The following is a 12430-nucleotide window of genomic DNA, read 5'->3' as shown; positions in this document are numbered from 1 at the left end:
TGCGCCCATCAGGCCTTTGCAGCTTGTGCTGATGGTGTTTACCAGCCGAGTTTAGGAGTCTTGGGGGTACCCCTAATTATGGTCCCCGACACATACCTATTAGAAAATAATTACAAGAAGGCCCTGGAATTAACGAAAACAACCCCGACCTCTCTGGTAATTGTGTCCACAGTTCAGAATTATTAGAAATATTCAGAAGTAAAGCAGAAAATGATTTTTAGTATAAAAACTAGGTGAGTGCCCGTGCGTTGCAACGGAAACGTATAGGGCATGTTTGGTTCGTGGCTAACTGTGTCACACTTTGCCTAAGATTAGTCGTTCAAATTGATAAACTAACCTTAGACACAAAAGTTAGACAAAGTGTGGCAAGTTAGGCAGCGAACCAAACATACCCATAATACCTTGATAACTTATGTATAAATATGTGTTATACTAAGAAAAAATTTCGTAATAATACAAGTACTTCGCTGTCCCTCAGCTGGGAATGCAAAAACAAAAGGTCTTCTCAGAGGAACGAAGTTTGCTCTCATTTGGGTGGCTGTAGAAGAGATTATAGGTTTTACAGGCTCATCATCATCCATCACCGTTGCTCCAGCCCCCGTACTTCTCTTAGGAGCGTGTATCTTGTATTCTCCATGGAAACTCCTCTCCGAGCACTGAAGTGTGCGAAACCGTTCGACGGAGAAGGTGGGGTGCTCCTGTCGATTAGGGATGCGAGGGGAGAATCCAGGTCGTCAAGGTTGTCGTCACTGGTGTACCCTCTCCTCTGCACCATTGAGGCTTTCCTGTCCAGCTTCGCGCCACCTCCTATGTCTGCTGCTCTCTCTGCCGCGCACCTCCTATGTCTGCTGCTCTCTCTGCCGCGTCCAACGTTGAAGGTGTGCGGTACACTATAGGGGCAGCGGTGCACGGAAACACACTGGTCGCGTCTTTGTTGGCGTGACGCTCCATCAAGCTCTGCATAGCATATGTATATCAGTGCATTTGAGTGACATTGTCAGCAAGATGTAGTGTGCAAGGCTGGAGTAGAGAACGAGTGGAACAAACCTCGGAATTCAGCTCTTCTAAGACCGTGCTTAGAACCGGATCAGGGCAAAACTCATCTGTGGTGAAGTTGCCCAGGATCCTAGTCACTAACTGAAGGCCAATTGAGGGACAAGCCTAAGAAAGACATCAGAATGTTTAACCGCGATGGAAATTGATGGTTACGTAACAAGAGGAAGCAGTGTAGTAGTTTATCGGCTGCTATGCACAAACACTGACCTCTTTCCTGATAGATTTTTCAAGGAGCATGTCCTTTGGGAGCATCAGGAGATCACTTAGCTCATTGAGAAGTTGAAACGATTTCGTTTCAGCTGCGGCTCTTCTTTCGTCTTCAACATCTCCTATGTCCTCAGAATCATCATGATCTATACCAAGCTTATCTGTCAGCCATCTGGACCAGTTTCCAATCTACAGTCATTTTATTTCATATAAATTCGTTGTTTGGCGTGAGGTGTAATAGCAAGACTCAACTGTATTTGTATCTAATTTTGTTCCTTAGCAAGCTACATCCTAACAAACAGCTACATAACAATTACAACAGAAAAAAGGAACAGGTCGTAATGCATAAAAAACGAGTAAATTAGGCACGTACAGAGTTCTTCAGCTGCGCGCCTGACCCAAAGCTTAGATCACCAGCTGGAATTGGTAGGACTTTTGGGTTAACAATCGGGTCAGATATAGGGTCTGTTGGTATCTCACTTGCTGATTCACGAAGGATGGCATTGAACATGGCAACATCCAAACGGGCTACACACTGCTCCATCACCTAATAATGAACACGCAAAGTTCAGAAATATACTTGGAGTAACAAAAAGAACTGATTATTATTTGAAACTAAGGATGTTAAAAAATACTTGTTTTGCTAATACTGGTAAACAGCCACACTCATGTCCGCCAGCACTGAGGGGGCACATTCTGTTGAATGTGTCGTGAAACGCAACCTTCCACAGGTTAACAGAAAAGGTTCCCTGCTGCTGATCACCCAAAGCAGGACCTAGCACTCTACCAGACTTTGGAGTTGGTGATCCTTCTGCCCGTTTTTGCATGTGAGGAGTTAGTGCCTGGAAGAGAAACATCCATAAGAAAACTGACAACATGAAGAATCAGAACATATTCAGACAACAGGTAGCCATAAGACGGCAAGACAGATCATGTGCCGGAGACTCCCAGAGTCTGAAAAAGGGATCAAACTGAGGCAAGCCTCCCCCGCAAATGTGAAGAGGCCGCTTTGAAACGCATGACCTTGTGACTCAATGAGACAGCTCTCACCACTACATCAGGTCTGCCCTTCTAAGTAGGCCATAAGAGACATTGACTTTCTTTTAAAAAAAAGAAAAACACCAGGCTAGGATAGGGTGTTCCTAGCTTCATTGAAGTGTCAGTCATGGTGTGTTGGCATTCATAAACATGAATAATATTTTCCATTTCCCTATGGTGAAATAACAGATGGCACATGAGATCAAGCCAGCAAGCTAAGGCCTACTGATATATGGACTGCCCAGCCCAGTACGTTCAATCTTCTGGGCTTAGTGCCAGAGGCTGATCAAGGGCAAAAAATGTCTTGAGCCCATCCCATCCATACAGTATGTTTAGAACACATTTTCCATCAGAAAAATAGAATATTAAATTTTGAGGACAGCCATAAGAGCGGTACCAAAAACTTCAAGCTACCTAAACAATTATCAGCTCAGCTGATATCCTCAAAAAATTTGTCACATGTCACTCCCATTGGAGACAAGTAATGTATAAAGAAATAACAACTTTTGTGAATATGTATAAAGAAATAACAAAACTTTTGTGAATATGTATAAAGAAATAACAAAACAAGGAATGTGAAACACACTTTATCTTACCTTATTCTTGAGATTCACCGAAACTAAATGGTTGTCAATCCCATTGGAGACGAGTTCATATCCTTTTGCAGTCAGGCTGTAATAACAATGTACTCATCAATAAGTGATTCAAATTGTCAAGCACAATTGATAATGACACAAAACTAAACATTTGTGTTTCTTCCGACTGAAGTTAATAAAAATGTCTGCTGAGTTATTTTATTCTTTTGGCTGAATATAGTACTGACAAGAATGGAAGTACATGAAAGTATCATAGGTATAATTGATGAGAAAATGAAAAATGGGTTTGACACACCTTTGCATTTTGCTGCATATCTTCACAGGTGAGGAGAGGATGGAGCAATGTGTAGCACAGCGCATCGGTAAATTTTGCATTTTGCATCCTATAGGCATCTAAAACAGCTAGCAGCCATAGAGAATATGTTCAGTAGATTGAGGATAAGCTCTAAAATAAAACAAAGGATTGTACCTTTTTAGCAACAATAAAACTCGTGAGTACATATCAATAATAATTACAAGTTGTTGTAATGAAAGGATCATATCCTCATGGCGAAGGCCAAACCAAGGTGGAAACTTTGTTGTTCACTGGCAATGAACACAAACTCCTGATATACCCTAGACCTTGATGAACCAAACCTACCTTGCAAATTGGTCTCTGAGGATCTCTCAAGTTAACAAGTAAGTTGTCGCATAGTGGCCTCAAGCTGCACAGTGGGGTCATTGGAGAGGATGACTTGTACCATCGCTGGCAAGCCATCAAGCTGCACAAAAAGGCAAGGAGAAAATCAAATCCGAATCCGCCAGATCGAGTATCACTCCATCACCCAAACCCTAACCAAGAAGGCAGATCAGATTATGTTATTAGATATACCTTCCTATAGGCAGAACCAGTAGAGAACCATCCTTTCTTGGTTCTGCATATGCTGCAATTACATATGCCACGACAAACTGGACATATCCAGTTAGGATTCTTCTTAAATTCTAACACGTTCTCACCATACCTCCAACAACCAGTGTCAATTATTTTCTGCTAAGGGAACTTTAAATGCGTTTAAGTAGCACAGCCCCACAACTGAATTTCTCACAAAAAACAGTTAAGTACATTTTATATATATTGCAACCCAAATCCAACAGGTGCCAAAAAAATCAAAGAAAAAACTTGCAGCTTCAGCATCAGTAAATTTGTTTTAATTTGTGAACCGTGAATTGGAAAGTTTCTGTTATATTTTTTATAATCACAGATAAGTCCATGTCAAAAGGATCTGTAGCCATGTCAAAAGGAACCTAAGCACCAAAAGTAATCAGACCATATGGTATACTGCATGTTCTGAATTGAGATGGCCATGGACTTACGAAAGTGCAAACAAATGCTAGTTGAACTTTGACAGCTGCACCTTTGATTCTAAGTGCGCACACAGCCCCTAGATCTGCGCCACTTCTCGCTAACCTCCTCAGCAATCGCAGTATGTACCTGACGATGTTAACATAAAGATAAAAATTAAATTCAGAATTGTGAAAACTAAACAACATTAACCATTAATGGTAACAGAAACAAAACACCAAGGAGAAATGCCATGAAATCAAACCAAAACTGTATATTTGAAATCAAATTGTTCCTGGTTCACTTTACCACCAGTCCACCACAGCTAGCAGAGTATGAAAACAAGATAAACAAAAAATACAGTAGTTAGTGAAAATATGTTAACAGAAATGGTATGGGACAAATCCCAAAAAAATGGATCCTGAGGGTGAAAAGGAAAGAAACATACTAAGAGCTAGATCGACAATGTGCACAAGCCTCTGTTGTACTAATGTTGAATTTTCTTTTCACACAGCTTGGAGAAAATATAAAATATCATATGAGGTTGGGAAGGAATAATACTGTAAGTTGTAACTGATATTTGGCATGCCTAGGTCTGATATTGATAGCTAAATCAGCCATAAGCAAGTTTGCTTACTTTCTGTTTATTCAGTTATTCTAAACTAATACTACACCTATAATACTCTAATTTGGCACAACTGTTCATCAGTCACCCCTCGAAAGCACTAAGAACACTTTGTTATTAGCTTGCACCTAGGAATAAAAACATTTTTATCTACCATCATGTCGATCAAGAGATACAGTTGATCAAAGAAAAAAAGATACTACAAGGCACATATTTAATCCTCTGTTTCGTAATAGTGGTACTGTTGCATCGATGTTCATGAATCTAGTGAGCATGCCATAAAGAAACAACATAAGCATTTTCATGTTGCTATAACTATGCTTTCCACCTCACACAAAGAGTCATTCTACCAAGATCTAGCTGAGGAACCAATGTACATACCAATCAATCTTTACATAGCAAGTATACCGGAGACTCGATAGCCATTTCATTGGATGACCTTGCATCCCAGTCCCAACGCCTCAATCCTCGCCTGCTCATCCTTAATGTCAGACTATAACAACCATGGGTCAATCGCACGATCGTCATCATGGCTCACTCCAAGTAAAAGAAAAGGCTCACCGTGCGATCAATCGATGACTCTATTGTCTCCTTTCCACGACGGAGAACGACATGTGAATCCCCGCAGTTGGCAACCACAGCATGGGATGAGCAAACTGGTGACAACCGCAGTTGAGCCCACGTTCTTGGCGGCCACCAGCCATGGCTCATGGATGCCACGGACAAGCCTGCTTGCCTGCCTTGACACCTCATCATCCAGCCTCTAGAAACACCCGGTGAACAACTCGCCCTACTTCATGTCAAATCCTTACCAAGTAGCCTCAACTCCTACCTCAAGAGTACCTGGAACCGCTGCCAACAATAGTTCAAGGGTCATCGATGACAGGAGTGGCTTTCTAAGGGTTCCCTAGGCCCACAGGTGTACCTCGGCACCGTCGTGTCCGTAGAAGATGCCAAAAATGTGCGTCGACAGGCGGAGTGCGTCGGCGTCGAGGTCCAGACTGGCAAGGTCATGGCGGCTGCCATGCAGGCGCACCGGCACGTCGGCGAACCGCAACCGCGGTCTACGAGGTAGACGCTCCTCTTGCCGCCTGCGGCGCTGACAATAGCGAGTTCTAGCTTCTCGATCACTGCACATTCCTCGATCGAGAAGAAACCCTAGGCTCACCCTGAGAGGAGGCGAGTTCCCAGCGGTAGCGGTGGAGGACGACGGGATCCTCAGAGGGAGCGGGATGCGAGATCCGGGCTGATGGATGGGACGGGATTCCGTGGGGGAGCTGGGTCCTGCCCGCCCGAGCAGGCGGCGGCAGAGGCGCGACTCGCTGGTGGATGTGAAGTCGGGGGGAGAGAAGCTCAGTTGCCCAGTGATGGAGAGGAGAGGCGGAACACGCCTAACAGCGTGGCTAGTTGCGCAGTAACAGCGCGGAGGGGAGGGGAGGCGACGGCGTACCTTCGCGTTGAGCCTTGGATCCCCGTAATCGCGTAGCAGAGGGGGAGGAGGGTGGGGATCCTCGGCAACCTTCCATGACTGGCGATGTTGCCTGCGATGGAGGGCGTTGATGGCGACCTTGGTCCCCGTAATCGCGGAGCAGAGGGGAGGCGGTGTTGCCTGCGATGGAGGAGTGTGGGGCGGATCTGCGTTGACGGCGGGGAGACTGGCAGAACCAAGTTTGTGGACGCCTACGGTACTCTCTTAAGGAGTAGTAATAGATTTCTAACAATGAAATCTTCAGAAAATCATAACTTTGTAACCGTAACTCCGAATTTAGTGATTTTCGAACCTAGGATCTAGTTACAACGCGGAGAACATTATTGTACAGTTTGTTCCTATGTTTGGTGTGATGTTAATTTTGTCTATATCATGTTTGTTTCTATTGCTACGACTAGCAGCGAGGTTATGAGTCACTTGAAGAACAAGTTGGTACCTGAGAATCTTGAGTCTCAGGCAAGTTGTGCCCTTTATCACTTTTCTTTACCTAATAATGTTCCTGTTAATCACTGTGACATGCTCAGGTTGATTCGATGGGACCCAATAGGTTTCTCTAGCGTTGTTTATCCTCTACATTGAAAACAGAAGCACTATTGGGTAGTTTTGCTATTGGTCTACCTGGTTTTGGGAATTAAATGTTATATTATGATCATATTCTAGTTATATTGTTGTTTTAATTATTGATCATGACAAATCATTGTGTTAATTGGAACATGGAGCGACCATCCAGGAAAACAGTGCTACCACAAGGGTGGTATGGGACGCCCTTGACTGACTAATTAGGAAAGCTAGTGAAAAACTACCTTACTCGAAAGGGACAAGGGCGGTAGAGGAGCTGCGTATAGGGAGGTTCTCGGGTCGATCATGCTGCGATGGCTTTTCGGACCAGGGATTCCTATATTGCCCTTCTCAGAAACCGTAGCGGGTTTTCGGAAGCTAGTAGAACTTTGTAAATGCCTCGTAGTGGTACCCTGCCTCGTCTCCTCGATAGAGATGAATGGGAAGTCGCGATCACTTGGCAAATGGGTAACACGACTTGTGGGTAAAGATGTGCAACCTCTATAGAGTTTAAAACTGGTATATCAGTGGTGCTCACGGTCATGAGTAGCTCGGACCCTCACATGAGTAATCTATGGAACTAAACTTAATTCGTCATATGCATTGCATTGTGGGTGTTATTATTAATTTGATCTCTTATTTATTTGGGTTGGTATCTACTTACACTTAGTAACTGTTAATAAAATTTTGACCAACTTTAAAAGCAATGCTCAACTTTAACCATCTCCTTTGGTAAGCCTTACACTTTACATGAGCTCCCACCTTTAGTGAGTTCATGCACATTATTCCTCACAACTTCTTGAGCGATGAACGTATGTGAGCTCACCCTTGCTGTACTAATATTTCCCCTAGGTCAAGAACATGTATCGCATGGTGAGGTGCATGAAGGATGTTGCGATGAGTTCGTGAGAGGTCTAAGTCGTCGTCTCTCAGTCAACTATGGTTGCTGGATCGTTGTCTACGTATGATGTAATTATTTAATTATTTTGTACATAACTCCTATTATATAGTAAAGATATGACATTTGTTTCTATACCATGAGTCATCATATATGTGAGACTTGGTCCCAGCACAATTGGTGATAATTTCGTGCCCGGGTTTTGGATCCCTAAAACCCGGGTGTGACAAGTCATTTTAGAAAAAGGTGTTTGGCAGGGCTCTGACTTTTTTCCAGAGAAAAACTAGAGTTGAAGCCCTGCCAAACAGGCTCTAAGTTGCCCTCACTCCACCTAGAATAACAAGGTGGTACCAAAGTTTCTACCATATACCATGCATACGTGAGTGTATCTTTGAGATTTATAGAAATTATTATTTGGGTCAAGCCCAAATTCTCTGCGTCCTTATATGGTGTAAGTATCTGCGTATAAGGTTATACAACCATGCATGTGTAAGTCCATACATGGATGTACAAGCAAACATGTGAACAAATCAAATTAAAAATTTGAGAAACTCAGAGGGAGGAGGTAAAAGAAAGGAAACATTATACAGTATAAGAGCGGTGTTAGTTCAAAATTTATTGGATTATATAATCTGAGAAGATTATAATCCCAAATAAACCCTCTATGCAGGACGGAGAGCGGGTGGCCATTTTGCTGCTAAGCGTGCAGCACATGAGGTGCTAATTACGGATATAGGACTAGTGATGAGTTAACGGCAGCTTGGCGAGTCTCCCAAGTTCCGATCTGTTCTTCTCCGGCAAGTAACCAACTAGCGCGTGCCACGTTTTGGCGGAGCCCACGTGGGCTGTCGCTGTTGACCACTCCGCACAGCAGCTCCCGTCGGTGCGTGTGCTGAGCAGCTGAGATGCTGATCGGTCGTCGCCGGTCAATCACCCACGCAACAGATTACATTGATGAGAAAGTTTCAGAGCATCACCGTACCAGACAGATCGCAGGCATACGGTTTTTATTCTGTCTCCATATACACGCGTGTGGACTTTGATTGAGCAATACAAAACGTGTGCCACCAGACCATTCCAAGCGAAGTTCACTTTCACGGATCGGAGGTTTAAATCTGGTCAAAGGAAACGTATCATCAGATGTAAACAAACCACTTGATGCAAACCGTGCAAGTAGATATTGTAATTTTTCTAAGCAACCCTTTCACCAAGCATGGGCTTTCAAAATACCTCTTCTACTTCTCCTAGTATATTTTTAAATACATCCTCTGACTTCACTAACATGTTGGTTTGTACGGTTTACACCAAGTTACTTGGTTGGTTTGGTTTACACATGAACGGCGTCTAATTTATGAGCCACAAAATCGGAGAGGTTGAAAGTGTTAAAATTCTCTTCTTATTTAATTTTGAAGAAGATAGAGATTTTAGCCCCTACAACCTCTTTCGGTTTTCTTGCTTCCAAACTAGACTATAATGTTTCCATTTTCCAATGCTTGAAAGGAAAATATTCCAGTATCACATAGGTACACCAGATCAATCGATGAACACCAAAAGCTTAACCACCAGCACTTGATACACATTCAAGTACTAGGCTGATCCACCGAAATATTTTGTTACTTGTACCCGTAGTACAAGTGCCGCTACAACCGCGCGTGTCTTCTTCTCCAACGACGTGGGTAGCCTGCCGTCCATTAGTAAACCAAAGATGCGGAATGATCCAAATAATAGTGCATTTGTTTTAAGTAATGGAGAGAGGTTATCCAGCGATCTAAACCTTAGTCTTAATGGTGTGTTAAATATGAGTGCAATTTATTTGGTTTTGGTTTAGTGGAGGTTATTTGTGTGAGTGTTTTTAGAACTATTAATAATTCTCTCTATAAATCTCCCCTTATCTATACTTTCTAATATATTTTAATATATCTCTCTCTAAAACATTTTTCCTTACATACATGACGTCTACAACCATTTCACCTATACAGCTCCCCACTAGTAAAAAAAGGTTTAAAGACTGCGGGGCGATATATTTTTACAGGCGGATTCGATTATCAACCGCATGTGCTATTTTTAGTGGCGGATCCTTAATAAAACCGCATGTAAAAATTCATGATTTCTAATTGCGGTTTTCTTAAGGAACCGTCACTAGAACCTTAATTTTTTGAGTTATGAAACCACCAAAATAGACGTTGTAGATCTCTAAAAATTATGAAACTTTGTAGTTGACAACTTTTTTATTTGAACTCATTTCGGTTCTCAAAAATTGAATCTAAGTATGTCAAATTTAAAAATTCCAATTTTGTAAACTACCTCGGATGAAAAAAAAAGTGTCAAAATAAAAGTTGTAGAACTTCTAAAGTTATTCAAATTTGTAGTTGACAACATTTTTATTTAAATTCGTTTACGGTCTCAAACAAGCAATTTACACTCAGTTGGTTGTAATATGTGGACAAAAAAACTATAAACTAGATATAAAGCATGTCATAGGTGGAGTTGTAGTAGAGGGTACACGCGAGAGTAAGGTCGGCGATTCAATTCCTAACAATCGCGTAGCGCGCGAATATTATGCAAAAAATGCCGCGACTTGCGACTTTTACCAGCGGTTTTGTTAAATGATAATTTCTACTAGTCCTTAGCACCGACGGTTCTAAGAAACGCCAATGAAAATAGGTTCACAACCGTCAGTATAGAGCTTTTTATACTAGTGCCCCCTATACACTATAACTCAATTATTTAACATTTATTTATTATTTCTTGATTTTTTTTTCAAAACAACCATACAATATTGTACTACCCTAATACGTATTTTTATCAAGTTAAAGGTTTTAAATGGGATTAATATCAGAAAAATTGGTGTGACAAAAAATAAAAGGAGTACAGTACTACCTTTATACATACGAAGAGATTCCATCTTCCGTAAGCTGTAGGGGTATACCCCTAGAGATTTTGAACCGCTCTTAATAACAATTACCTAACCACACTACGTAGATGCTGCTAGATTTAAAAATTTTAAAATAAAATATTTTGTTACTCTTGGGGTTACATTTGTGATTCTTACGTAACAGTTTTCATGAACGCTTGGATTTTGAACCGCTCTTAAAAATCAATTTGTAGAAAATGACTAATATTTTCTGTCTTGCTTACCAAATTGATTTATAGGCACGATTACATAATAGTCCGTATAAATTATTAATTTGCAGAAACAAAAGTCTAAAGACGACTGGAGCAGCCGCCGCAGAGACCGACTAGCCGCGCGATCCTGACGCTAGCAGTGAGATGTGCTTGTGAAGTTGTGATCATGCATTGTGGGTCCTCTAGATACTTGGTGGGCAGCGCAATATTGTCACGCATTATCCGCCTCAACTATGAAACCTACGTCCGTCCAAATGAACTTAAGGACGTGTTTGGAAATAAAAAGTATTTCAAAATCATGATTTTAGAATACTACGGTTTTAAAATATCATAATATAATTATAGTATTTTTTACATTACTCTTAATATGTTTGGAGACAAGGTATTTAGTATACATGTGAAAGTGTAGTCATAAACAAAAAAATGCTTTTGATTGGAGTGGAGTTTTAAATATTCAAAACAGAGTTTTTTTACAATGCGATGATATTCTCCAATACCATGGTTTTACCTCAAAGCTTCAAAAATATTTTGTTTCCAAACACCCCCTAAATTCAAGATCAGAGAGAGTAATATAATTACTAATTAGGCGTGTTTGGTCCACTAGCTAATTTTTAGTCTCTGTCACCACCGATATTTGGATAATAGTTAGAAGTATTAAATGTAATCTAATTATAAAACTACTTACACAAACGAGGACTAAACGATAAGATGAATATATTAAACCTAATTAGTCCATGACTTGCTTATGTGGTGCTACAGTAACCTTTTGTTAGTTATAGATTAACTAGCCTGTTGGGGACCTTCGGCAGCCGAAGGTCCTCAAAAACAGGATTTAACAGTATTTCTGGAGTATAATGTGTGAACAGGTATCTTCGGACTCAAGTCGGCATCACAGTAGACCAGAATAATACGAAGGTTGGTACAGCGCCGAAGGTGTGAGCAGGAAAGCTTCGGCGTGACAGCAGAAAGTGAAACCGACTTAAAGATGAAAAGGCTATTTAGACCTCGACAGATTACTATAGAGTTATTATCAACTGTAAAGGGCATGAATGTAATTTTGTATGGGTTGTGTCCCGCACCTATAAATAGGTGAACAGTACTCCCGTACTGTTCACGCGGACTTGGCATTCGCTTTTTGCGTCACGTTTGTACTATCATCTCCTTCCAGTTGAAGGTACATTTGTAATTCAAAGATGTTTATGTCTATGTCTGATAATAATATATAATTATTTATGTTCTCTCTTATATTCTCTACATTTTATCCTTCGTCACTGTATAATAAATTTATGAAGGCACGCTCTTCATCACCTTCGTCCGAAAATTATTATATCCGAAGGGAAATAATGCTTCAAAGGACGAAGGACTTTAGCGATTAACATTTTTTATGTTGCCTTGTTCTTAACTCCTAGCATTTGAGAACAAGTCCCCAACATTGGCGCCCACCTCCGGTGAACTCACTTCCACTCTCAGTTTTTTGAACATCTTCGGCGATCATAAACCTTCGTTATGGCGCCGA

General features: G+C 41.3%; 1 protein-coding gene and 2 pseudogenes across 2 annotated transcripts; all 3 read right to left on the bottom strand.

Annotated features, from left to right (window-relative positions):
- Window positions 1-521: 521 nt before the first annotated feature.
- Window positions 522-1156, bottom strand: LOC109943035 (uncharacterized; annotated as a pseudogene). Its single transcript, XR_002265640.1, has 3 exons — window positions 1048-1156; window positions 837-957; window positions 522-804 (listed from the first exon to the last, which is right to left on the bottom strand). The product of XR_002265640.1 is annotated as an uncharacterized protein (transcript).
- Window positions 1157-1245: 89 nt separating this feature from the next.
- On the bottom strand, window positions 1246-1812 carry LOC103642546 (uncharacterized). Its single transcript, XM_020545788.1, has 2 exons — window positions 1637-1812; window positions 1246-1452 (listed from the first exon to the last, which is right to left on the bottom strand). Exons 1-2 carry the CDS (start codon window positions 1805-1807, stop codon window positions 1246-1248), a joined length of 378 nt encoding a protein of 125 aa, XP_020401377.1. The 5' UTR covers window positions 1808-1812.
- Window positions 1813-5234: 3422 nt separating this feature from the next.
- On the bottom strand, window positions 5235-6369 carry LOC103642544 (protein phosphatase 2C 50-like; annotated as a pseudogene).
- Window positions 6370-12430: the final 6061 nt, after the last annotated feature.

The sequence above is a fragment of the Zea mays genome, chromosome 10 (assembly GCF_902167145.1).
Source record: "Zea mays cultivar B73 chromosome 10, Zm-B73-REFERENCE-NAM-5.0, whole genome shotgun sequence".
Lineage (NCBI taxonomy): Eukaryota > Viridiplantae > Streptophyta > Magnoliopsida > Poales > Poaceae > Zea > Zea mays.
This window is presented reverse-complemented; position numbering and strand designations above follow the sequence as displayed.